Raw genomic sequence first — 24939 nt, forward strand, 5'->3', positions numbered from 1 at the left:
TGAATGTAGCACACTTTAAAATTGACTAGTGGAAGCAAAGTAAGTAAAAAAGCTGCATGTATGAGGATAAGATACTCAATAACATATATTGCCGTTTCTCCGTCATTTTGTATTATACAGACAAGAGATGAAAAAAAGCCATAAAATACTAAACATCAAGTGGATCAACATAATTAACACAACAGGAAAGATAGAAAAATTACAATATCATGTAGCTTAAACAGCAGAGAGAACAAAAATATTTGCAGACATGGCAGTCCACACGATATCTTCATCAGCCTTCATTTTGTCCTTGGTTGAGGACAGGGAAATGCACATCAGCATGGTCCATGAATCAACCAATGGTTCAGGTAAATTACTTTTAAACAAAAACAAATTTGCACAGAATCTGAATTTCAATTTCCCCTCAAATCCTAAGAAGATTATCTTGGAGTAGATCTGCTGAAAATGCTGTCGGCAGAAATTGGATGGCTTAGTAGAAAAATACACTTTACCGAGGAAGCACAGATTTAGCATAGTGTCTCCCCTTACCATGCGCACAGTTCAAACTGGAAACTGTAAAAGGCTTAGTAAAGAATTCATGAAGATGAACACACCTATTACTGATAAATGCTGACGAGTCTATTCATTGCCATACAGCGTATGCAGCTCACAGGCTACTATCTCAGGAACATTACCAGCAGCAATGTAATGCTTAATTCATTCATGTAGGTAAATTATCTTTCATTGACCTATTCCACATTGAGGTCAGAGAGAACAGGGCAGGGATAAAAAACACATAATCATAATGTAGGGTTGTCGCAGTCAGTGTTACTGATGTTGCACAGTTAATACTGTTTATATAATCGGCCAACCAGCCCTACGGTCTATTTACTTGCTTTTAAAGATGTAAATCAGATTAGGTTCAAGTTTGTGTATCAGTGGTAGCGTCCACATCCAAAAATAAAATAGTGGAGAGTTCACCAATAACGCAAAAGGGCCGATTTGACAATCTATCCGATTCAACCCGAATTTGACTAAGGGAACGTGATGATGTTAATGAGGCAATACGCTTACATTCATTACAGTGGCAGCATCTGGAGGCAACAGATCTTCAAGTGCGCCAGAAGAGTGAGGCTGTCAGCCGCAAAGTCTAAGACACTTCTCCCATAATTGCTCAATATGATGTTTAACAAATCAGAGCATAATGTTAGTAGCATTATTCATACCACTGCAAATTTGTAGTATTTTCCCAAACTTTTGAAATATGCCATAAAGGAAATAGAATGTATATCAGTTATTAAATGTAACTCAAGGTAATGGCTAACAATCATACATCTGTGTAATTACTCTGCAGTAAAGACCAAAAAATAAAATAACGTGTTAAGTAACATTTAAGGAAAGACAATGGATAAAAGCAACGTGGTAAACAAAGAACTGGAGTGTGACATTTTCAAAACTGCACCAGTGCCCAGAGGGGATATTGATCCAAGATTGATCAAAGTGTGTAACTGACTCAACAGCACCAGAGGGATGCTTACAGTGAAGGCCAACTATAACTGAAAGCAGCTTAGGCTTCACACAAGTCTCAATCCTTGTCTTTTATCTATTATGCATGTCCAGATATACTGACTGTTCCTTGACAGCAATGTGAGCTGCAGACTTAAGTGTTTTTTTGATTTTGAGGAGAAGCTGGTGACCATTGAGGTTTTGCTTCGGTATAGTTAGGGTTCAAAAAGCAAGTTAATTGTTTCAGGGGAGCCTTGATTTAATTTTCACGCCTTTTGATATCCAATAAACACTTCCAAAGCGTCAAAGTGGTGTAGGAAGCTGTCGACCACACTGGGTGGGTGAAGGTGTCCAGTCCAAGAGGCCGACAGGGTGAAGAGGAGCATATTTCACACCCTGCTCTTCATCCCTCCATCCTGATTTGACCAGGAAAGAGAAAAGTGCCTCCTCTCTAACAAACCTCCTCTCCTCTTCCACTAACAGCTTGGTGTGTTGGTGGGTGAGTCCATCAGGAAAGCCATTTTGTTTTTCAGCATGACAACCGCTGGTGTTACATCATTCAATCATGGTGGCTGTCACTATTTCCGCCCTCAGACAGAAGTGACAGGAAACCATCAGGCCACCAGTCCACTGAGGGGAGGAGAGAGACCCTGACTTCATCCTCTATGGATTTCCCGCTGCCAGCCATAATGGTATGGTCCATGTGCCTATGGGAGGGAAGGACACCCTCTGCCTCTCCCAGGTGGGCTGCTGAGCAGTGACACCAGTGAAACCATTCTGATTAGATTTTGGTAGTGAGGGTAGAGGTACTGTGATCATAATCGGAACATCCTTAATAAATAACATTTAAATATTCCAATTTGTCAAAAATGGCCAAATAACGAAAACCAAAAACTATTTGAGAACATCAATAAATCTGCCCTCACTCCAATGGCTTCCTGTTTCATCCAAACCAGAATAGGAACCTGCTAATCATTACCAACGGCAACTCTCCATGAATTACCACCTCCCCATTTCACAGAGATCAGAACTTAAAATAAACCCATGCACACTGAGATCACAGCTACTCATTATTCCAAAAAGTAATACGTTTTCTTACATGTTAAAATTTTGAGGAACACTTAGCCACTCAATACTGAAAACCTACATATTCTATATCGGTTATCTACATGGTGCCAATTCTACCTTTCCCTGCTTTTTCATCCTTATTTAAAGTTATCTATGACTGAACAATAAAAGCTGCCAGAGTTTAAACAAGTTGCTCAACATCTTCGAATCTTTAGTCAGCTTTTCTTTCAGTAATTGTTGCTCTTCTTCAGACATTTAAACGTACTTGCACCAGATAGTGTGAATTACATATGACTCTATAAATCTCATAAATAAGATCATATGAAATAAGGAAGTCCAAACAGCAGAAGATACATTTGTCACTGGGTTAGCGTTCACTTTCAATTTATATCGGACAGACCTTGCTACCCTGATGCATATCCAAGTCTTTTAAAAGAACAAACTTTAAAGATTCAAGTTGGATAAAGTCTTGAGGTATAATGGCAGCACTCAAGCTCACTTTGTACTTCATTTAATTCCTGTGGAATTGCATCAACCTTGAAGACAGAACTTCAAAACCTGTCTTTTAACACATTATCTTAATTACAGCTTTCCTGTCAAGGTGCATATACATAAAAGATGAATAACATCACCTCTTTTTTTCGTTTTTATAAGGTATAGTTAGACATAATTTTAGCATCTTAGCCATAGATTGGATGAGAATCTTTATCTTTAATGTCCCATACTTAGTCTGCCTATCATCCATCACATAACACATAAAGTTGCTGCTATAAAAAGAAAATCACGGCAGCTATTATAGTTGACACCGCAAAACGATTTGTTCCCCACTACTCCAAGTTGTCTGCAGTTCCAACTGGTTGACCATTAATTGTGACTGACAGACACATCAGTTAAGCTCCAGTGCTTTCTGCTGACACCTAGTCTGGAGAGTATTTGCATTGTTCATATGCCAACACTCCAATCACATCGAACTTGTGACTGGACAGGCATCCTGACAAATTTGGCTTTCAATAAAACAGGTTATTTGATAAAAATGAGCTTCACCTTACAGCGATTCTTTCCTTCCTTTATTCAGTTCTGACTCAGTAAAATTGCTCTCAATAGCATCTTAATCAGACACAGCAAGGATCAGTGATTACAAATCATAGTCCAACGTGCATCATTGCAGCTGTCACAAGGATAATTGTGGGAGCAAGCTTAATGTCATTAGGCTGATGGAAATAACTGATCTGGCAACTATTGGTGATCATATATTCAATGAAGCAGTGAGGGCATATAAACTACAAAGAATCTGACAGCTTTTCAATCAAGTATCTCAGCAGGCTGGTTTGCCTTCCATTTAAGCTGGCAATGAGCGATAGGTGGGTCTCCCCATGTTGTGCACGGAGCAAGTTACAGAATTAACTGTAAAATCACACCAATGAAAAGTTAAAACTAAAGGTAATCGCCTGTTAGTAGATATTTTATCTGGAAGTGCTTTAATAAAAACCCTGGTAGAGAATTACATTTCCCTTTTACAGACTGTTAGCCAGCAAGGTGAAACATGTCATAAAAGTGATAATCCACTAAAAATCTTTTTAGTATCCAACACTCAAACCCTGAAGGATTAAAAGATCATGTTGGCAGTTTTGTGCTTCATGGTGAATAGTGGGTCTGGTGCTTGAAATCATTTCTAAAAAGTCTCAGAACATGAATTCCAACATCCTCACTGCAGAGACTTTTCAATCCCCTCCTGCAGCAATGTGTTCCCCCAACTTTCTTTGGGCACCTAAACCTCACAACAAATGCTACACACTTCACCAGTCTTCTATGCTCTGGTTAAAATATGAACCAGAGCATAGAAATGGATTGTGGGTACGTGCCTTGTGTTGCAGGAGTGGTTTGACAAGTCCACCATGAGATATTTGCCACTATTGGATTCCGTGTGAATTGTATGACATTCACATCATAGATCCAGCTTTCAAGTTAGGAGTTGACTCTTTGGTAAAGAGTAGGATTTGGGTTTCTATAATGTTCTCCTTCTGTGTTGATATGACCAATGTGTGACCGCCTACAAGATCTCCTTTAATCCCAAATGTCAGGTTGGAGGTGAAGATCTGCCATGAAAGCTTTCTCCTCATCTCGCTGGTCACACTGACTTCCTGTCACACATCAGATCACACTGACCTTTGATCATACAGATGCAGACTGTTCAGTTATGTCACACAAGTGTTCGTTAAATGATTCATAAATAGCAAAGTATAAATATCCACTTTCTATTTTCTCATCTTGGAGAGAGCGGAGAGTCAGCAGACAGACTACAAAAGGGAGTGACAACTAAAAGCTGCACAGATAATTGTTTTTCTAACTTCACAGTTAGAAGACAACAAGCTATATTGTCCTGCTTATACCTGATTTGATTTGGTGTATGACCTGTGTTTGTAGTCAGCTAAAAACTATTTATAAGGGTTCTGATTAAAATACTTCAAAAATAGTTGTTCCCCAAAAACCTTCACATCAACATATTCTGTTCTTGTCCTTATCTAATGACTATAACTAACAATAAAGCATTTGAGTGCAGAAGAGATGACAGATAGAGCCGCCGGAATCAAGATCCTTCTAATACACAACACCAGTTCAAGTTGCAGCACGTCCGTCTTGATGTTTCAGATTAAGATTAAATTAAACTATTAAAACAAAATCTACCTAACAAATTTGCACGCTAACAAACACCAGTGAGATAAGAACTTCCTAAAATGTTTCTCGTTTGGTTTAGGTCCCATCCACTAACATGGAGGGGGCCTGGCTTATGACCTATACTGCAGCCAGCCACCAGGAGGCCATCAAGATGCTTTGGCTTCACTTTAGGGGAGCTGTCATGTCGTCCATATTTATAAACAGTCTATATGGTTTCAATTTATGCTCATAATAAGTTTTCAGGTCCCACGACACTAAACATAAATAATGCAGTGAATAATTTACTACATATGATGAAACCAAAATAGTTGTTAAATGGGAAGGTACAGAGCTGAGTGTTATGGAAAACTGTAATTTATCTGTCTAGTGTCTAATCCAGTAAATCAGTGTCACTGAATGGTGTTTTCCAGTCCATAATATATCAGATTTTCAAGATTAAAGTACTTATTTCCAGTACTAGCAATAATATCAGATCCACTTTGTCAACATTCCAATCTTGGCTATTTAAAAGGAACCTAAATAAGAAAGATAAAAGAAAAGACACATTTCATGAACGACGTTCCCGAACAGGATCCTCCAACCACAGTTTCTCCAAGATTGTAGATGGAGATAAACATTATTATTTCATTACTCCACAAATTGGATCCCATGAGATGCAGTTAAGAATCCTTCAGGATCTTCACATCCGCTCTACACTTCAAAAAAAAAAAATACTGAATTTATAAGCATAAAAATTCCTGTAGTCATGACATCTTAGAGACATGGAGCTTTCTCTGGCATCTTCCTTGAGGAGTATTATTTATGCACATTTTGTGATATAATTTAGACAGAGAGGCGGCTATAATCACAATTACTGTGTCATCTGCTCCCAAAATTGCTTTATTAAATGTGGTTCATTTGAATGCACATAATCTCGATGGAGGGTTTTATTTCTGTGTGCAAACAAGTGGAATTAAATGTGTCTGAAACCCCTAAACCTCTCTTAATTAAAATCTGTCAGTCAAGCGCCTGAGACCTGTAGATGACTGAGAAATGTTGGAATTAAGTGCACGCTACTGTGTGTAGCATGCACAGATTACTTTGTAAAACAAAAGGAGCACAGACAAAAGCAGCTGGGACATTAATGATCTGCACCGAGTGTTTGTTGGACTACTGTGTGTTATACCTGGGGCACATATTGTGTGAAAATGGCCCTGCAAAGTGTGCAGAGGGCAAGGGTGTCAGAGACTTCAGCTGTTGCAGTGCTACGCTCATGTCTAAAGATGCCAAGGGCTACAATTTGTCCCACTACACAAAGTGGATTCCTTCTGTGCCAGAACAGGTCGTAATTAATCTCTAGTGTGCCAACAAGGAAAGGTCCAACACTGCAAACAGGCTCTGCTGTGGTACTCCTGCAACTGGTCAGAGCAAAGGTATCAGCTCAGGCTCTGCACAGCATGGAGAGCTTTGACAATGGAGGAAACCCTGGTCGGTGTATGAGCCCAAATTCCAAACTCCTTTGTCCTGACGTGTCATTCCTTCTCACTTTCCTCTCACGTTGTTGCGACAAGCTAAAGAAAACTACTCCCTGCACGGGGCAATATATATTCAGGGAGAGGGTATACTCCCACTGTAGTGAGGAAGCAGGTGCAGTACCCAGGAATACAGAAGCTGCACTGCCCAAATATGCTCATCCAAACTCTGAGCAGTTTTCCTTATCTCACCTGCAGCTGTATTCTCCCTCACTCTGCATCGACATAAATGCCATTAGAAATCCAGTGCTTCACATTACACTTTGATCTTGTGCAGGGATTCACTTCACCTTCACTGACATCATCCACGAGGTCTGAGCCATTTCCAAGTGAACACAGTGGAGTCAGGATTTAAAACTTCATGAACTCCCGTCCACCAGAAAGCCTTTACCCTGATGCTATCTGAGTTTGTTTATTGTACTGTTTTAATTTTTAATCTTTTATTGATTTGTTGGGAAAACAGAGTTTGTAACTGTGTAAATACAAACTATTCTAAATGAAGAACTGGCTTTGTGTTAGTATGTGTGTAGGACTTTTAGATGTTTGCGGTCCTGTCCGCTTATGTTTGATGGCAGTGCTGCATTTAAGTTAATGATCATTAGGGTTGAAGGAACCTTGTTTTGTCATATGTCAATATTATGGTCCTGGGTTCAGGATTAACAGGCAACAACGTCCTGATTAAACGGTGACTTACCAGATTCAGCACCGTTTCCACAATATCCCGGTTGCTAACCTCTCCAACCTGGATCAGTCCGATTAGAACTGCAAATTTCATTTTGATATTCCGGATTGGAACCGACGGATTGATAATCCCAGCCGGGAGGAGCACCGGACCCGAGCCGTGCATCATCACTGCCTCACCGGGGACGGCAGCCGCGTGCTGCCCGTGACCTGGAGGAGGTTGTCGGTGCGAGAGCGACACGGAGCCCGGCATTGTCACCGGTCTCTCGCTTGTCATTTCCCCCCACGACAGCGGCGGGGTTGAGGCGGCGAGTTGAGGCGCGTTCACCCCGGTGATGTGTTTAATCGCTGCTCTGGAGCGTGAAGAAGAAGAAGATGAAGAAGAAGAAGAAGAAGAAGAAATGAAAAGACAAGAAAAAATAAAACAAACACCCAAAAACAAGAGCTCGCTCAGCCGGTCACATCCACTGAGTGAGTTCCGGTGAGAGAGAACCGGTGTGTAGTCGGTGCCAAGTGACTGACCTGCGCTGAGTGTGTTTGTGTGTGTGTGCGTCTGTGTGTGCGTCTGTGTATGTGTGTGTGTGTGTGTGCACGTGCTCCATTCAGTGCTCGGGCTGTCACCGCCATGTTGCCGCCCCCTGCCTGCGGCTCCACTCACCACGCCTGCGCCGGATGGATGCGAGGGCTGCCGGGGCCCGAGCCCTGGAGGTGCAGGTGGAATAGGAGGGAGTCTGACCGGGGACAGGTCCCGTCCACCTGGCGACGGTAAGCAGCCCAGCGCGGTGGTTTCCTCCTCTCGCTTCAAACATGGCTACTTGGGAAAGAAAAACGTGTTTCCAACCACGTCCGTTGAGTTTCTCTCTTGTTTGGTCAGTTGAGCTAACCCGTTACACTTTATTAGCTTTAGACGTGAAGTTAGCACCTTAGCCGCTGAACCAAAACAAAGATGGCAGCCGGAAGTTACCTGATTTACGTAAAAGTAATACTGGATTGCACTCTGATGTTTTTTTTATTATTAATAAAAAAAAAAAAAAATTGTATTTAAATTAATAAACATTAAATTAGGTTAAAAAATGAACGTGAGAAATGGTAATACATTTTATTTGTACAGAAACTTCCATACATACAATGCAGCTCAAAGTGCTTTACAATAAAATCACACACATGATCTAAGATCAATATTGTTAGTCACGATGAAAAAAACAGAATAACTTAATGATTGCTCTGACGAAAGTTATTTATGTGGAATAGATATTGTTTTAGCAAAGTTAAATTATGTATTTTTTTATTATTATTAAACAATAAATTGGGTTAAAGAAAAATCTAAGTGAGAAATAATAATACATTTTATATATAGAGTACCTATCACATATAGGATGCAGCTCAAAGTGTTTTACAATAAAATCAAAGACATGAAATAAGATGAACATTGATCGTTGACCATATAAGTCATGTTTGGAAAAGCACATGTGACCGATTGACTTAAGAATTGCTCTGTAGCTGTCAGCATCTAATTTGAAAAGTCATCTCTATATTGATTTCAATGGCTATTAGATTAAGTATATCTCATATCACATGATTGATGCACACTTGACTTTTATTATAATCATTACCTCATAATTTCTTCCTCTCCTCACATAAATGTAAATGTTTCATTACAGTTTAAGTTCTAGATGTGGACAGTTCATTGGTCTGACACAAAGATGACCTTGAATCGTCCCCTACATAATACAATAAATCCTGCTACATCAATTATTCCATTGATTAACTACAAGTTTAGTTTCACATAACTTCGTATTGGTACTTTGAACAGGTAAATTTAGGCAGCATTAATGGAAACTCATGAATTGTATAGTTTTTTTCAGTATTTAGAGAGTTTTATTACTGTTGAGACCAAGTGAAAATAATCTCTGCTTTGAATGAATAGTGCTGTTTTTCATTTTAAAGAAAAGAGTACAAAAGCATAGAAGAAATTACATTATGACTGCCTTTAGTGATACTGCCTTAAACAATCGAGGAAAGTAACTTCTCTAAAATCTTATATATGTGGCTTCTTTCATGTAGTAAAATAAAAATGAAACAATGGTAAAGACCAGAATTATTGTTTATTTGTATATTGTCCTTAGGAGCTTAATTTAACAAAAGGAAGCCATCAGATTCAAGCGATTACATAAAAGCCAGTCACAGCCAGTCGTGTCCATCGTCCTGACTGACAGCCAGGAACTGAGACTGCATTTTATGACATCATTAAGCTGATCTGTGTCAGCATGACTTCAAAAGGGGTAAAAATACTGCTGGGCTTTATAACATTGTCATATGTGCTGCTCAGTTTTCGAATTAGATTTAATTTGATGTAATGAAATGCATTATAATTAAATAATCAGATCTTTCAACCTACTCACCAGTGAATTTGTTTTACCATTTTCTTGTTCATAGTCGTATATCTAATAATGTCCTTTTACTATTAGTAGGAAACAATACAGCCTATAGACCCTGTTGGCTTCAGTAGACGTCAGTACACAGAACTGAGTAAGGGAAACAAATCCAGTATCTGTGACCTGCAGAAAGAAAAGGGATTATTGAATTCCACATAATGTTTCTTTTGGTAAGGTCGGCCACAAAAGCATCTTTCTGTATTCTTTTGTAGTTTTGGTAGATGACCCTTTTACACTTCTTCATCATCTCTAGACTGCTACTAACTTCATTCCAGTCAGGTTTTCAATAGATCTTAGTTTGTGATTCTATTTCAGGCCATTACTTAAAATGTATTTTAAAATGTTTAATTTGTGTTGGATTCCACGTTGGATATCAATCCTCTCTTGCTATCCGTTGAGAAATGTACTTAAAACATCATTGAAAAGACGAACTTGATTTCAATCACATTGTTACTGGGGAAAATAAACGTTGCCATACTAAAAATAATATTCTGCTGATCAGAAAGAGCCATCTAGTGGACAGAAATTGCAATCAAGTTGAAGTCTCCAGCTCAAGCTTTCCCATTGCATACAATTTGTTGGCCATGCAGACAAAATGAATAGCAGTTTTCATTAACACTTAAATCTTTACTAACTATTGTGATCAGTGTTGGTGCAGTGGTTAGAACTGTTGTCTCACCGCAAGAAGGTTAAAGAAGTTGCAGATTGGGATAACATTGAGTGGAGACTCTATTGACAGATAGGAATGTGTGAGTGAATGGTTGTCATTTGTTCTTTATCCTATGAGGAAACATTTCACCAGTGGCGGACTCAGACTGTTTGAAGGGCAGGGGCCAAAAAAAGGGCACATTCTGCCCAACACGGGCCCCCACAAGCGTGCAAAAGCTATGATGCATCATGTATGATGAAATAGTCCTCATCCTTGATTAAGATAAGCATTAAATTATAAGGAGATCTAGATAAAAGTAATTAATGATGTGGTACTGACAATTAGAATTATAACTACACCTCTATGATAAAACCACACAGGAAACTATAAAACATTTACAATATTTATTCAACAAACACAGCAAAACACAGCAAAACACAGAGGGAACTATAAACATGTATTTCACAAACAGATGTGATAATGACAATGAAAGCTATGATTTGGGAGCTTAGTTGTCAGGGGACGGAGATGGTGGGTGGTGGAGTCATAGGAGAATTCTTCTTTTGGCCATGTGTTTGTAGATGTCAATGACCTCGTTATAGTCAATTGGAATATCCCTTTCGATGGAAAGCAGCAGAAGATCCGAGAGCCTACTTTCCCCACATCGGTTTCTGAGCTGGGTTTTTATTAGCTTCAGTTTAGAGAATGATTGCTCTACTGAAGCAGTTGTCACCGGGATTGTTGCATATGTTTTTAGTAGCAAAGTCAGACCAGGGAAAACTGATTGCACATCATTGTCTTTCAGGCACTTTAACACAGCTTTCACGTTGCTGGGGGGAAGAGCATATGATGAGTGGAACACCTTGAGCTCGGTGACAACATTTTCTTCCTCCACATCATAAAATCTGCATACATCTTTGACAGATCGAGCAACTCTGTCATTTGTCATGCCTTTCCAGTGACTTGGGATGGTAAGGCAGTGAAGGCCTGAAAGAATTAACCCAGTTGGTGTCTCGTCCTTCCCCTTGAACCTCCGGTGTAGCTCCTGGGAGAGTGTATCAAGGAAGGTAAAGAAAACCTTTCCCCGGTAGTGCTCCTCCAGGTCTTGGGCTTGGTAATCCTCCATAGCAGATTTGGTGCTGTATTTGTACTTTTGGGGTACCTTTCTGCGTCTCGCTTGTCCAGGAATTTCATCTGGAACCTCAATTCCTGCTGCCTCTGAGTTCCCTTTTGCCTTTGAAAAAAGGACCTTGAACTCCTCATCCTTTCTCATTGCTTTTACTCTCTGTATAACTCCCTCCACAATGGTGTATGATGTTGTCAAGTCAAGGTCTTTCTTCTGCAGTGAAGCAGATGCGATGGCAGTCTCATTGAAAATGGGTGTGGTAATCTCCATGCATAGAATGAACTCAAAATCTATGCTACGCAGGAGCATCCGGGCATCACCTGCTGCAGCGTCTGGTGGATCACTGTCAGCCATGTTCCGAAGCAGCTTAACGACGGCAGAAAGAACCTTCTTCAGGGACCTCAGAGCGTCTTCTCTGCATGCCCACCTTGTGTCAGACAGCCTTTTCAATTCACAGACCCTTTGGTCAGGGTACATGGATTGTTGCATTTTAACAAGCGCAGCATGGCGTTTTGTAGATCCGGCAAAAAATATGTATAGACTTTCCACTAAGAACCAAGACCAGGTTCAGACAGTGGGCATGGCAGTGCACGTATAAAGCTTTGTCATTATGGCTCTGAATTCGCGACTGCAGACCCTTGTAGCTTCCACTCATATTTGCAGCTCCATCGTAGCCTTGGCCCCTGACATCTTCCAACTTCAGTCCATTCTCCTCAAGGAGTGTCATTACAACATTCTCCAATTCCTTTCCTGTTGTTCCCGTCACATCGCAAACTTGTAAGAATCTCTCCTTGATTTCCATCTGATGGACAAAGCGAACAACGAAGGACACTTGTTCGACATGGGAAACATCAGTGGGCACTTTCTCTCATATTCACCACTCTAGAGAGCAATTTTTCAACCATGTAGGCACTGTAAGAGCATTAGAAGGGCACTCATTGAGCACGTTATCGGATTTTCTCTCGTAATTCGCCACTCTTTACGGCACTTTAGCGCGCTTTTTCAACCAAGGAGGCACGAGGGGGGGCGGTTGCCCCCCCTCGTGCCCCCCTGCCCCCCTGCCCCCCTGCCCCCCTGCCCCCCTGCCCCCCCCCCCCCCCGAGTCCGCCACTGCATTTCACCCTGAAGGGAGTGATCTCGTTCCAGATGACAACATGACCATCTACCTTCATGAATTGAACTGCTGGGGGTAACATTGGACTGATGCCTTAGACAGCACTCTCCCTCACTGCCACCAAAACCCCAAATGAGGTAATATAATTTGGAAGGACAGTGTTCTAGAGCTCCAGAGAATTAGATGTGTATGTATAAAGTTGTTCCTGTGGCTTGTCACGGACCAACACCTTATGAAGACACTTTGCTTTGTCATTCGTTTGTTGTTGAAGTAAGGTTAACGTTCAAGTGTGTGCACCCATGTGGACTCCTCTTGTGTTTCCTTTAAATTGCCAATAGAGGTCTCTGTCCTCCCACATCAATGTGAATTGTGTGTTAAGGTGAATTCTTCACTGAGGTTAGCATGTGTCCTCCCATAGGGGTGTCACTGCAGTCGTGTGTTTCCTTTAATGACCAGTAGAGATCAGTGTCTTCCCATGCATGTATGAACACGAGCCATGATTGTGGCATTTAAACATTTTTGCACAATCTCTCTCTGATAGTAATTGTCCATAACAGGTATTTAATCTCATTCATAGGTCAATATATATCATTACTGACTAATCAAAATGCTGTGTTTTCTTGTTGATGTAGCAGATAAAGAATAAGTGCAATCTGACATTTCATAAGTTTGATATTTTTATTAAAAAATGATATCTCTTGTACTGTACTGCACAGTACAGTACCCTAAAGCAGGTATGATCAAGTCAAACCTTAAGTCATTCTTTTCACAACCATAGGAGCTCAAGGTTTAATAAAATTACACCCATTGAAGAATGGCAATACTGAAGCAAAGTAAAACCAGCTTACAATTTTGTACCATGTGAATAACAGGGAGGTTTGGCACCATGAAAGTATCAATATATAGTAAATTAACAAAATGTACTCTTTATCCCCTCACATATATACAATATATACATCTTGTTTGCATGTACAGTATATTCACACATATATATATATATATACAGACATTTGAGTGTACAATTATAATATTTATAGCTTTAAATCTTGAATATGAATAACATGCTTCCCAGAAGCATTAAAGAGCTTAAATGTCCTAGACATCGTAGATTATAGTAAAAGTAATGTAATGACATTATCAAAGATAATAATTATAATATACAGGTTTAGCAAAAATAGGGCAAATAAAATCCTAATGCTAACGATATCGGCAGGATGATTAATTTCCCAATATGTGATTATAGTTAGCACCTATAACATGTCCTCTTTTGTCATTGTGCAAGAGGAGCGCCAGAGTATTTTTACTCTGAGAAAAAAAAACAGGGAAAAACTGTGCTTTAGTTCTGGGGTCCAGTCCATGCTGTGTGTCTGTCTGTTAGCAATGACTGAAAGACTCCCTGTTTATCTCTGAACAGACAATTGTCAAAGACTTTCAAATTTTGGTCTCCGGGCCATCTGCGATGAGTGGCTGAAAGGAGTTGCGGATGCGGGCAACTTCTGCAGCACAAAGGTGACCGAAGGCTTTGTTATACCAATCTGGAGTCCTCCCCCTGAAATCAAAACATAATATTTAGTACACTACATACATATTCATTTACATGCATACACATCAGGGCTCAAATAATGTTTGTCAAAAATGCTTTTAAAATTATGAGAAAATCATGTAGGACTTACTTTAAGTCCACTCTGCAGACGTGAGTTAGTCTCGACTTTCCAGAGCCACAGGGCTCTAGCAGGTAGTTGGACTCCAGGACAATAGCTCGTACCCCTCCAACAGGAGGATGATCCTCATGCTCTATAGACACAGAAACCAGGGAGCAGGCACCTTTGGGCAAGTCTGTCCTCCATGACCTTAAACAAACAGAAGGAGATTCAGTGAGGGCTTTCAAAGAACGATACATTTTAGCTACTTTCACACAAAGGAATATGAGATAAGTGTTTTCCTTTCATCACCACTCACCTTAGAACGACAAAGTCCCTGCTGGGGTGAGGAGGCATGCGATTGAGGACATACTGAAAAACTTCTGTCTGCTTGTCCAGTGTCTCAGACACTTTCCACTGTAGCAGGTCAACGTCCCACAGATGGCGCTCTCGTAGTACCCGATTCAACACTACAGATGGTGGCGCTTCCACCTCCACAGACACTCTCCATTGTCTCAAAGGGTTCCCATCTCCCACCTGGATGACACGCAAAGACACAACCCATTATAGTAACATATGGATATTAAAATGCTGGAGGTATAAAAGAGCATGGCTGACACAGGTATTGTATTATATTTTATGTTGTAACCCACAATAGCAACTCAATAATCACAGGAAGAACACAAACCTTCTTATAGTAGAGCTCTGTGTTGTCAGAGCTGCAGCACGAAACCCAGTACTTGGACTTTTCCCGGGCGTCTTTGAGCAAGTTCTGAAGCCTCCCCTCCATATGCATTTGGTGTGTTCCATCATCATCTTCCAGCTGCTTGCACAACTCCTCAATTGTTGGTGCATGCAAGTCTGCCTCCACGTATGAATTACGTGACTGAGTAACCATCTCATGAGGGATCTAATGGGTGTATAAGAGCATGTGTTCAGACTCACAGCGATATATACAGACTTGTGAAAACTTAATTTAGCCTGAGGAAGTCTTGCATCATCTAAACTACAACTTCTCGTACCTCAAAGAGACGGTTGCACTCTATGATCATGTGAGCGAGGCCTTGTGTCGCTGCTAAATTCTCATTCAGATCCTTCTGGTCTGGTCTGCCAGTGGCATACTTCCTCTGCATGGCCCTGGGGATTATGGAGACAGAAATCTTATTAGGCCAGCAGAGTCCCCAGGTCAACACACTCACAGAACACAGTATATAAACCCTTCCTCCTCTCTGCAGGAAACCCCTTTGATCCCTCTAGCATCAATTTTAACATGGTAAATTAGAGAGCTTAGTGTTGTTTGTACACAGCATGATCTCATATAACGCTGAGCTGTAAGAGTCATGTCCTTTTAAAAACCACCCCAGAAAGCAATAATCTACTGAACCACAGAGGGTAGCCCATTTTATGTATGTCTTTATGGAGTCACAGGTGAAGATAATCATGCAGGAGTTAATAGAATGCATGCATTTCTAGTTCATTAGTTCTCGGGGGCACAGAATGGAAGCCAGTGTGGCTGGCCCAAAATCACAGACACCAGGCTAATTGCAGGACATAAGAAAAAAATATACCTTGGCGAGAGGTTATCTTTCTTCAGTATGTTGAGATGGAAAAGGGAGGGGGCCAGGCACACAGCAATGTTCATGGGTGTCATCTGGTTCTCCTCCACAGAGGAAGTGACATCGCTGAGGAAACAGAGCAGCGTCTGTAGCACCTCACGGTTTTCATCTGACATCAGCATGATGGCTGCCTGGACAGCTTGCAACCTTTGGTCCTTTGGCACATCTGCACATATGAAAGAATTCATTTATATCATTTCTGCTTTACAGACGGTGTGATAGAAAAGAGTATAAATCTATGAACCGTCAAAGGCCATTTACTTATTCGGAGATTGTATTTTAACACAGCCACAGGTATTTTTCTCAGTTAAAGCAAAAGCAATACATTTAAAACATTGTTAAAACAGCATCCTTACATTGGTAAATATGGAGGAAGGTCTCCCCCAGCTTGCTGGTGAGCAGAGGCTCGGGTAAATCCCTGAAGAACTGCTTCACCATGTCGGCCACATCATACGCAGACTGATCCTCATAGTTCACATTATCTGGAGAACTCTCATTCATCTGCCTCAGAGCTTGAATTCGAGACTTCACCCCTGATTTACGAAAGAGACCCACCTGGAGGCATAACAAGAGCATTGGTGTTAGCGTGACAGCTCACAGTGACATGTAATCACATTGTACCACAGTTCCGCCAACTGTATTATTACACCATTATTACATCTGTCCAGCAGAATTTTATTGTGTACTAAAAACTTACACCACATTATGCAGTTAAAACACACGCCTTTGTTACATCACATGTGAAAATGGAGGTCACGTGTAGGCTGAGAGCATGTGTGCTGAGACTGACCTGGTCAAGACACTGGCTCCGTAGGTACCGCAAGGCCTGCTGCAAGCCGAGGGGCAGGGGTTGTCCTGAACGCTGCACATGCACAATGAGAGGGACTCCGAACACATTCTTATCCTTATAGTCTGGTACCTTCATTCTCTTCATAAACTTTGGCACAGACCTAGGAGAGACAGCAACACAGCATCTTTGAAAAGTTGCTCATCCTAAACCTTGGACAAATCGCAATTGATAATTTCCAGGTTTAAGATGAATTCAATCATGAATCAAACTTTTGGAGGTTTAAAGTTGTTACTTACCATGTCCAGCCGTGCTTGTTGGACATGGAGTACTTCTCCATGATTGCAGTGAGACGCAGCAAAGAAAACTTCTGCAACAAACTTAGCTGGCCTGCAGACTGGTTGGTAATCTGCAGGGATGCTACAGAGTGACTTAGACGATTTGATATCTGGAAGCTGGGCCATCGTAACCTAATGCCAGAAAAGACAATACCGCAATGAAAAGCATTATTTTTTGGGTTCACAGAAGCACTAAACTTGTGTGATTTCATGTTTCAGTACTTGATACTGTTTCATGAGTCTTACCGATTGGGTCGTGTGAGTGAAGCACCTACTCCTGAATCCCTCCTTTCCCTGAGCCTCGTCGATTCTGTCTCAGCAAGTGATACCCTGTCTCTGTCCCGTTCACTCGGTGTGGTCTGGCTCTCTGTGACAGAATTTCCCTCAAAGTCCAGTGTGATCTGACTAGACGACTGGAGCCCCACTCTATCCTCCCTATCTCCATCCATCTGTGCCAGCCCCTCTCCTCCAGGTAACACATTCTTAGACCAGTGGTCCACTATCTGCTGTAGACCGTTGACATGCAGCAAGATATCATCCAGGTGAGGAAAGAGGTCCTCTTTCTCCAGGTCTATCAGGTCTCCAGTGCTGGCATACAGATGTGAGCCAGGAACATTATCATACACGCTGATGCGGCTACCTCTGGAGCAGCACTGTGTGACAGGCCTGGATTCCTTTCTGCATGAAATTAGTGGGGAGTCGAGGTGCCTGCTGCCCCTGTGCCAGTTAATAGAGGCCCCATTGGTTGGGGACAGGCTTTCTATGGATAGTGCTTTGGGGAAGGTTCCTGGCTTGTGGTCTTTAGGAATATGGACCACCAGGTCTTCATACGAGCAGAATTCATTCTTGCGGTTTTGTTCTGCGACTTTACTCATTTGGGTTTCTGAGAAGATGTCAATGTCCTCTAAATACATGCCACTTCGTTTGAAGTCCGACCGATGAGGCTTATGCTCTTTCAAGCTGGGTGTGCTGACAGCGCTGCCACTAGAATGGCTGCTACCTTCGCTACCACACTGGGACGGAGGAACTTTGTTGGACAGTGACTCTGGCGCTCCACCATCTCCATTTATGATTTCAACACAATGCAGAGTCTTCAGTGCCTGGGCCTCCTCCTGTAGCACTGGAGAACTGATGACTAATGTCTTACGACCCCTTCCCAGAGTTCCTCGAGAGCGGAGTGTCTCCATGCGCTTCAGGAAATCTTTGGCGCGAATGCGGCTTGTCTTGCCTTGCTTGTCAGACAGTGAGTCGTAGTAAGCAATATCTTTGGGGATTTGAGGCATTGTGAAAGAAGTGGAGTCTGGCATCGCAGCAGAATCCGAGCAGGTGCGGTTGGAGTAGTCTGAGTCCTCTGTGCTGAGGCCCCTGTGGCCACTGCCCCCGCTGCTCTCACTGTGCAAAGAAGAGACCTCTGGCTCACTAAGGTCTGTTAGAACACTCTCACTACTGGTGGTGGTTCTCAGAGGCACTCCTTCCCTGAAGGGCTGACCCTCTCTTCCCAGTAGACAGTCAATGTCCTGTAACCTGGACCAGCGCCGGCTGCTCCACTCAAAGGTCCATTTGTCACTGATAGCAAACAGGTCTTCTTCATCAGAGTCTTCACTCTGGAGAGAGACACATTATGTGACGTTAGTTTTAATGAATGGTTTATATTAAGGATTACTAAATCTTTCTTAATTACTCACAGAAATTATAAGGATAAACACATTACCGTGCACAATATGGACCTACAACAATTGGACACAAATATATCCTTAATATCCATTGAATAGTTTAAATTTTTTTATATTTGTATTTGTGTCGTAAGAAGAACATTTGTCAGAACTTATAGTAGAACATATAGTATCACATGTCATCTATTCCACAACGAACCGTTAAATAGGAAATGCAGGAAATCACTTTAGGATGTGTCTGCTCAGAGTTAATAACATTATACTATCTGCCAACTGTGATATAACCCCAAACAAGCGATTCCATTGACGTGAATACTTTTCTATAAATAGACCAAGACAGGAAAAAGTACGATGTGGGAACAGATAAAGCGTCACGATAGCCGACTGGGAATGAAGACAACAATAGTACGATCTCAAATATCATATAATCTAGGTTGAACAGATGAGGCCAGGAGGCGCACGCACAACCTAAAGCCATCTTTGTAAGAAAACACCATATCTTACAGTGGCAGTGACGTTTGTTTTCTACAATAACTCTTACAATGAAAAGCGATATGAGTCAAGTAGTGACGATTTTTGGAGGGTAAAAAACAACACAACAAACCTAGAGGTACATACAACTGTCAAAACAGGAACAGGGAAAATGCAATGTAACTGCTTAGGCCTTATTTCCTTAATGCATTTTAAGGTCTATATTTAGTGTCGCCACTTACTTTCTTCTTCGGAAGGTTCACGTCAAGTTTCATAGAGGCGCACTTGTTCAAGGTCTTGAGTCGCCTGAAACAAAAACAAATAGCCAAAGAATAAATAACTGTTCTAAACAAACAAGAGAAAACACCAGAAGAGTTTCTTAAAGAGCACACCATAATTCAATTCTATTCTGTTGGCTATTTACGCCATAACCTGATCAGCCTTTGTTCTGGATGCACAACCAGACCCAGAGGGGAAATCAGTTTCCATACACACATTATCCTAAACCTAATGAACGCTGGTAATTGGCAGGTGCTCTGCTCTGTTTCTCTCTGGGTTGGATCAGAACGATTGTGGCGTGTGCGTGTGCGTGTGGTAATTTGAAGAAAGGTGAATGTAAGGTCAACAAGTGGATAAGCCAGATATCTGTTCCACTCACAGGCTGGTTCATTCAATAGAGACATCTGCAGATCTTAATCTCCAAATGAACCTGTCCTCGATGTTGCACATGGCTCTTGGTGATTTTCAGAGATGGCTTCAGCTGCTTCTAAAATTACTTTCTAGAACATGCATATTTCTTTGCATACAAAGTCCCATAAAAAACATTAGAATTTTTAATAAACAATACAGTCTAAGGCGTTTAAATGTGCTTAGTGGTTAAAGCCTGTGAGGGTGTGTGAACTGGGATATATAAAGTAACGTCACTAGAAATTGAACATGAACCAACAATAGCGAAGGGGGAAAAAATGACGGCAAAACACACCACAACTCCCTGTGCCTCAGCTTTAGATAAAAGGGCGCTCGTTTGTGGTGAGATAATTATAGGCAGATATTTCTAACAGTCTTTTTTCACAGATTGACCGTATTGTTCAGTGACAGCAAAGGCCTCAGAAGAAGGATATGACTTTCCTGTAGTGCTGCGGATGATAGGGGTTAGCCACACAAGAAGTTCCCATGATTGTTACTGTAGATAGTATGAGTCGGCCCGGAGAGAGGATTTCTAAACTAGGGGGGCCCCTTATTCCGCAAGCCTAAAGAGTTTTATGTGTGGTTGCTAAAACAGGAGACGGCTTACGCAGGGATCAGAGAGAGCACTCACATACATGAAATGTCAGTTTTGCTACTATCAGACACCCGCAATATACCCGGTGGTGTTTATTTTTGCGCACACAAGACTTTGGTGGCGTAACTGACAACAAAGCAATCCTTATGTCCCCATAGAGACGCTGGGAAGTTGTGGACAAAATCACGTTGTAAGTGGAACTGTTTCCAATTGTCCCCCATTTATCCCATGGCTAGTTTGGAATTTAGATGAGTTGCTTTAGGGTTGTTTAGAGTCACAGTATATTGAGCCGTGCGAGGCGCCCTTCATGCTACTCCCGCTTGCCCCTTGGGACAGTTGCTATAGCTACCGTGGCAACTGAAGTGCTGTTTTCATCCCGGGGTTGAAACAGCGCATGAGCTGTCTTTCCCCTACAAGGGAGGGATCCACCAGTTGTTGATCTAGTGAACTTTTATGTTATTTCTATACATATTTATTTTTATCTGGCAATATTACCTCCTGAAAATACTTAAGTCCCTGATAGATGAAGGTCTGATGAAGATAAACCTGTTTAATAGATTTACTAAATGTACGACCAAGAAAAGGGTTGAACTCATGAGTTTCTAAATAGCCAACTTAAGAAAACAGAAATAACATGATGTTTTCTTTTTAGCAACACAATATAAGAAGGATGTTTCACTTCAAAGTTCACAGAGGGATTCTTACATAGCTCTACTAAAAAGATTTGACCCATTGATAAGCAATGTGATTTAAGTCTTGATTAAATGTCCGGTTACCTGCAAAGAGGTTCCACGAGATCCTTGTCCAGAAAGTCGTGATCTCTTTTCACAGGAGAAATGTCAATGGGAAATTGGGAATCTGTGTCGGGGGGGGAGAAAAAAGCATAACAACACCAACATTAGAGAAAGATCTGGAAAGCACATTCTTTCCAGAAGTACACTGCAGGCTGGGAGACCATCAAACTCGCTTTGTATGTGATGCTAATGAGAAGAGACAGAATTTGCCAGGAATGACAGCGCTCAGGCCTGTGTGGGCATTACATCTGGCTCTGGGTATGGGCCTCCTCTTACATAACCTGGGAGACAGCATCCAGACCCTGAATCTGACATTCCACCGCATTCATGTGAAGCCATTAAGTTTTTATGAAAAGCAGAAGCAGCGGTATAAGAGCTGCAGACTGTTCTTTGATTGGGCAGACGTTCAGATATAATTTGAAGCATTACATCATCGATGATTCCATTATGTCATCATCATTTCGGATTTCAAAATAAAGAGTAATTTCCTCCACACAACCCCCCAGCATCAGGAGGCAATGCTCACGTCTTCTGTACAGACATCTACAAACTGTCAGCAAAAAAAATATATCGCAACAAAGCACATCAAAAGTCTGGCATCGACACAAAGATCTGAGGGAGTAGAGCTACTTTAAGCTCTGATAAAACCTTTTTCTTCCCATGACTTCAGTCTTAAAGAACAGAAGACATGTTTATGCAGTAACCATAGCTTGGAGAAGATTAGACTTTAAAAGCAGCTGATGTTCCGCTTGTTCCGTGGTGTCTGGGCGACTGGAGCCCGAGGTCTGAGAGCTTCTGGGGACAGTGGTTCGAAAAGAGGCTCATTATGTAACCTATGAATATGTGGATTTGTGTAGTATTGGGGATGAAGGCGACAGACCAGATGACACCATGCATCATTATTCATTTGTCCCAGAAAGAAAAAAAACATTTAAACTATAACAGTAATTCACTTAACAACAGATGTTATAAATACATAAAATATAAAAACGCCCTTTTGGTTTATTACAGAGACCTTTTTATTTGTGATACTTCATTAATCACTTTATACACCAAACATTTCCCTCCCGTGTGATGAATGTGTGAGGGATTTTGCCAGGAGCTTTTTCTTACCTTCAAAGAGCTGAGCATACTGGGGAAATCCTGCTGCCCTCAGCCAGTCGCACGCCTCTTTAGCCTCGATTTCTGAAACACAGGGAAACGTGCACTTTAAGTACAAAGACTAAAAAGCAAAAGTCATGGTCATGTTTGACAAAACCACTGGAACGGGAACTAAAGCAGCAAAAACACTCGGCACATCGGTGCCTCACCTACAGACACAACAGACTCGGTGAAACTGAGACCACCCTGTCTGATAATTCTGCGATAACATAGATCTTATGAAGAGCCTGTCTGTCTGTCAGTCTGTCTGGAGCGATCCCGGCTCTCTCACTTGAAGCAACAGGGGAACCTTATATAACCGTCTGCTATATATTGTTTAATAATGACAAACCAAACGCCTTTAAATAAAAAAGGTAAAATTGTTGAAGATAGCAACACTACATACTGCATAGAGCCTTTATATACTACATGTTTAAAGACAAGTAAGACAGTTTCAGGTCCAACTTCTCCATGATTGAATAAATACAAGCAAACACATTGACTTTCTGATAAAGAGCTGGACCCGTCAGTCAGGATCACTAACTCGTACTGCTGACCTATAGAGTGAGTCGTCTGTGGGCTTCACAGCCGCTGATGACGAGGACGAGAAACAGACCTTTGGCTCTTTTTTCCAATGCTAACAGAGCTGGGTTACAGTGAACTTTACATTGAGAGAGAAAATGTACAACTAAATGTAATGTATAACTTCAGGAAAAAAGATAAGAACGATTCTCAGAAACAGAATATTTCATGTCTATTTCATGGCTTAATAAACGCCCTGACTTTTCTTCAGGTCATTGTGACAAAAGCAGAGCTGAAAACAATTAGTTGATTCATAGATTTAGAAATTGAAAATGATCTGCCAAATTTTTTGTTAAGGGTTTAATGGTTATGAAGAACAGACACGACTGGTTCCAGCCTCTGTTATGGTTCCAAGTCTGACTTTGCCCGTGTGTGTCGGCTCAGAAAGTAGTTAACCAAACGTCTTGGAGGAAGAAAAAAACATTTTAAAATATCACCATGGGCTCTAGGAGCCTGAAGTGAACATTTTGTTTTTGTTATGATTATTGACAATCATTGAATTTATTAATTGAGAGAATAAATTATAAATGTATGTGTTCCACTTGTTAAAACCTTAATTAAAATAATCTTTAAATCAAATACACAATAAAGTCAAATTATTGGATAAATTATAGGAATTATCTGTAAATGTAAAGTGCAGACTTTCAATTTAACATGAAAATATTCTTACCACTTCCAGCTCTTCTTCAAAAAGCCACACAGCTGATAAATGTCCAACTACCATCTCACACACACACACATCTGTGGGCTGAACCAGCTTAAAAAAGCACAAACAACGTGTCCATCACGTCCACAGAAGCTGCCGCCACAGGTCACAAACAGCTCTCCGGTCACACACCTGAGATCTCAGTTCCACTCCCTGTCTGTGCCTGTCACACTATGGCTGAAACCTGAAGCGCGCTCATTCATCACACAATACTGCGTAATTACAGCGACTGTAGCCTCGCAGTGGAGATACTGCTATCACATGCCTTTCAGAACTGGTGATCCGGGACTCACCTACGCGTCCGAGTCCCCCGAGGAATCAATGAAAAGTGACGCTGTACCACAGACTGACCAACAACTGAGTAAATATTAACAGTTCCCTGTGTCCTTGGTTTACAAAAAAAAGTGTTTACCCCCGTTAACCAGCAGTTGAGTCAACATGTGGAGCCTCGCTGCAGTTCCCACCTGTATCACCGCGAGGTTAAGTCTCTCTGTTCAGGTAGGCTTCCCTCCCCGGTGGATAATATCAGGCCTGTATTATTCAACTGCAGCGCATAGTGAGAGCGCTTCCAGGTCCTCTTGTGTCCCACAGCCGCAGGTTGGACCACTGGGAGCAAGTAACCTGAGCTGGGAATTCCTCTCTGTTTGGCATTCTGTAACACGATACCGAGACATTCTGTCCTCTCATCCTCTCTCTAAGGAAATCTCTTTTGGATAAAAGGCTGGGCGGGCATCATGCCAAAGAATGAGAACTTGTGTTTGCTCAATGCGACCCACTGCTTTGAAAAAAAACGATGCACGAAATAAAATAACACAATGAGATGAAACTCCAGTGTGCTCGGACACAATGGCCCAGATTGTCAGAGGCTATGTAGTATCTTCCTCTACAATTCACCTCTTGCAACGATCACTCTCAGGAACATTGATTATGCAATTGGTTGCAGGGATATGACACGTAACAATGTGCTGCAGGAGAAGATATGGCACGATTCAATAGTTCTCGGGCTGAGCAGACAACAGCGCTGCCAAAATAATGACAGTTTTAAAGGCTTGTTCACATTCCACTCTCTCACAGCCAGCGACATGGGTGAAATATTTCGAGGATTTTACGATGTGCTTTGTTTTGTCCTGAGCTGCATCTGTCTGACAGCGAAGCTTTTTGA

General features: G+C 41.4%; 2 protein-coding genes across 10 annotated transcripts in view; both read right to left on the reverse strand.

Moving 5' to 3' along the window:
* nbeab (neurobeachin b) overlaps window positions 1-7968 on the reverse strand; it is a 176549-nt gene extending 168581 nt beyond the window's left edge. For both annotated transcript variants that reach the window (XM_053423381.1, XM_053423380.1), the window contains exon 1: window positions 7438-7968. In XM_053423381.1, the coding sequence (XP_053279356.1) occupies window positions 7438-7701 (264 nt within the window). In that variant the 5' untranslated portion in view covers window positions 7702-7968. The remainder of the gene's footprint in view (window positions 1-7437) is intronic.
* Window positions 7969-13407: 5439 nt separating this feature from the next.
* Window positions 13408-24939, reverse strand: part of stard13b (StAR-related lipid transfer (START) domain containing 13b) — a 59052-nt gene continuing 47520 nt past the window's right edge. For 5 of the 8 annotated variants that reach the window (XM_053422667.1, XM_053422668.1, XM_053422670.1 and 2 more), the window contains 13 exons: window positions 22463-22534; window positions 21332-21413; window positions 19516-19579; window positions 17376-18733; window positions 17091-17261; window positions 16795-16954; window positions 16361-16559; window positions 15957-16170; window positions 15411-15525; window positions 15077-15298; window positions 14708-14925; window positions 14422-14598; window positions 13408-14297 (listed from right to left, as the gene is read on the reverse strand). In XM_053422667.1, the coding sequence (XP_053278642.1) occupies window positions 14180-14297; window positions 14422-14598; window positions 14708-14925; window positions 15077-15298; window positions 15411-15525; window positions 15957-16170; window positions 16361-16559; window positions 16795-16954; window positions 17091-17261; window positions 17376-18733; window positions 19516-19579; window positions 21332-21413; window positions 22463-22534 (3170 nt within the window). In that variant the 3' untranslated portion in view covers window positions 13408-14179. Of the gene's footprint in view, window positions 14298-14421; window positions 14599-14707; window positions 14926-15076; window positions 15299-15410; window positions 15526-15956; window positions 16171-16360; window positions 16560-16794; window positions 16955-17090; window positions 17262-17375; window positions 18734-19515; window positions 19580-21331; window positions 21414-22462; window positions 22535-23741; window positions 24039-24070; window positions 24141-24939 lie in introns of those variants that run through there. The other 3 variants (XM_053422673.1, XM_053422674.1, XM_053422672.1) reach the window with 3 other exon arrangements.

The sequence above is a fragment of the Pleuronectes platessa genome, chromosome 5, assembly GCF_947347685.1.
Source record: "Pleuronectes platessa chromosome 5, fPlePla1.1, whole genome shotgun sequence".
NCBI lineage: Eukaryota > Metazoa > Chordata > Actinopteri > Pleuronectiformes > Pleuronectidae > Pleuronectes > Pleuronectes platessa.